The following is a 2500-nucleotide window of genomic DNA, read 5'->3' on the forward strand; positions in this document are numbered from 1 at the left end:
AACAACAACAATAATAATAATAATAATAATAATAATAATAATAATAATAATAATAATAATAATAATAATAATAATGATGATGATGATAATAATAAATAAATAAATAAATAAATAAATAAATAAAAGCTTAATCAAAAATAATTTTAAAGTTCATTTTATTAGCTAAAAAGAAAAAAAAAAAGTGCAGTGGTTGTTTACCTCTAAAACTCCACTTTGGTTTTGTTGCATGGAGCCAATCGGGGCAGTGTGAGGACGTGAGCACAAATTAAGGCCCAAGCCGCGCACGTCTGGACTGGCTAGCAGACACTGTAACTCTGCAATCAGGTCCTGTTGCTCCTGTAACTTATCACTCTGATAGAGAAAACACAATTGTGATCTAACTAAGTAGAAATAAAAGCAGCAAACAGCACCATAAGGCTTCTATCCTGGTGAACCAAATTTCTGTGGGTCTGTTATGACAAGGTTGAATAAAAACAAAACAAGTGGCAAACTATCCACGGCAAAAAAAAGAGCACAGTTTTGCTTTATCAGACCTGCAGCTTGTACTGCTCCATAGCATCCTCCAGAGCTGCCAGGAAGTCTGTATTTTCTCTCTCCAGACGCAGGACCTGGGCTTGAAGCCTGACTACGGTCTCATCCTTCTCGCCATCCTTCACATTGTCACGCTCATAGCTCCACCTCTCCTCCAAAGAATCGGAATCCTGGGTTCACACGGCAGAAACAGAAATCACTATGTGGCACATGTCGACATTTTGTCTATTTTAAGCAGTGTTTGGAATTCAACATGGGCCAAAAATGTTCCCATCGCTTTGCATTAGGCTAAACAAGTACGTACTTTATTAGGATAATACCGGTAATTACTTAAATTATCCCAGAGAGGCTTGGACAGGCTTAAAGATGACTTAATATTCCTATCTATGAGTAATTATACGAAACGCAAAATGGCAGAAAAGCATTACTTTTGTCTACAAGTATTTCCTGACTTCATTATACTCTATCTCCTTGGCACAAGAATGCCACATGATGGCGACAAAGCACTATTGTCTCAATCAGGGGTTACCAACTATTTTGAAACAGAGCGCTACTACACTTTTATCTCAAATGCCCTTTGATTATATTAATAATTATTGAGCTTCATATGTGTCCAATTATTGATGATGATGATGATGATTATTCTTATTCTTATTATCATTATCATCATCATCAGTAAGCAGGATGTTATAAATCTTAATCACTTCAAGAATATTCCTTAGGAAATCACAATATTCCATCACTGGTGAGCTTTTTTTCATGTTTTTTTTTTGCGCCTCATGTGGTCTAAGTCAGTGGTTCTCAACTTTTTTTCATTGTGAAATATTTTTTCCACCAAATACCCCCAAACCAGCGCAAAGCATTTCTGATTGAGAGGGGGAAAAAAGAAGAAGAAGAGAAAAAAAAAAAATAATAATAAAATAAAATAAAAATAAAAAATAAAAAATAAAAAAAAGACTTAAAACTGTGCTGTGCCATCTGTCTGGTTTATTAAATTTTGGAACTGTATTTGTATTTATGTAGTCTCTTGAACTATTTGGAAATAAAAGCTATAACTTACCGGTAATGGGGAAAAAAAAAAAAGGAAAAAAAAAAGATATCATTAATTTAATTATAAAGATTCGTCAACATAAGAATTATCATTAACATTAAGTATCCTCCTTTGAGATGGTAGCAAAGCTCTGTTCTCAAAAATAAATAATTAATGAATTTTAAATAAAGTTTTCAAGTGATTGACAGGTGAGTCTAGATGGCATATGACAAGTTGGGTTGAACCGTTCTGGTATGGGGGAGATCGTGGGGTTTTTAGCATACTGAACTTGAATTGCCTACTGAATATAAAATTAAATTTATGAACTGATAGTTTCAGAAATATTTACATATACTTTTAAAATATATTTTAAAATCTCACGTATCCCCTGGAGTGCCTTCACGTACCCCCATTTGAGAACCACTGGTCCATATGAATCATTCAGTATTGGAGTGCATGAGAAATCAAATGCACAAGTTTGAGTGACACACACCTGGTTGTTGACGGAAGCCCTTTCCCTTCTTAAAGCAACATTTTCCTCAGTAGAGCTGTTCTCGATACCGCTGTCTGGTCCAGACGCGGTCGTCAGACGACTGCGTTCCTCCTCCACAGAGCACAGCCACTCCTTCACCCTGAGACTCTGTTCTGCAGTCAGCACTCCTTCACTTTGCAGTTCGTGTAGCAATCTATCATATTCACATGCATGATATATAAGAAAGATATTATTGTACAGTTATGTACACTACAGGCAAAGAAAGGAAAATTACACATTGAGTACCTACATTACAAATTAAAATACTGATACTTATGCATTACAGTGTTGCCTCGTTTATCGCAGGTGTTACGTTCCAAAAACTAGCCTCGATAAAAAGAATCTGTTATATGTATATATATATATATATATATATATATATATATATATATATATATATATATATA

The 2500-nt window shown here is 34.5% G+C and overlaps 1 protein-coding gene across 6 annotated transcripts in view; it reads right to left on the reverse strand.

Annotated features, from left to right (window-relative positions):
• kif7 (kinesin family member 7) overlaps nt 1-2500 on the reverse strand; it is a 21887-nt gene that overhangs the window by 7895 nt on the left and 11492 nt on the right. For all 6 annotated transcript variants that reach the window (XM_077518616.1, XM_077518617.1, XM_077518619.1 and 3 more), the window contains exons 6-8: nt 2055-2247; nt 534-701; nt 199-351 (exon numbers count right to left, since the gene is read on the reverse strand). In XM_077518616.1, coding sequence (XP_077374742.1) covers nt 199-351; nt 534-701; nt 2055-2247 — 514 coding nt within the window. The remainder of the gene's footprint in view (nt 1-198; nt 352-533; nt 702-2054; nt 2248-2500) is intronic.

Source organism: Festucalex cinctus, chromosome 4 (assembly GCF_051991245.1).
Source record: "Festucalex cinctus isolate MCC-2025b chromosome 4, RoL_Fcin_1.0, whole genome shotgun sequence".
NCBI classification, from domain to species: Eukaryota; Metazoa; Chordata; class Actinopteri; order Syngnathiformes; family Syngnathidae; genus Festucalex; species Festucalex cinctus.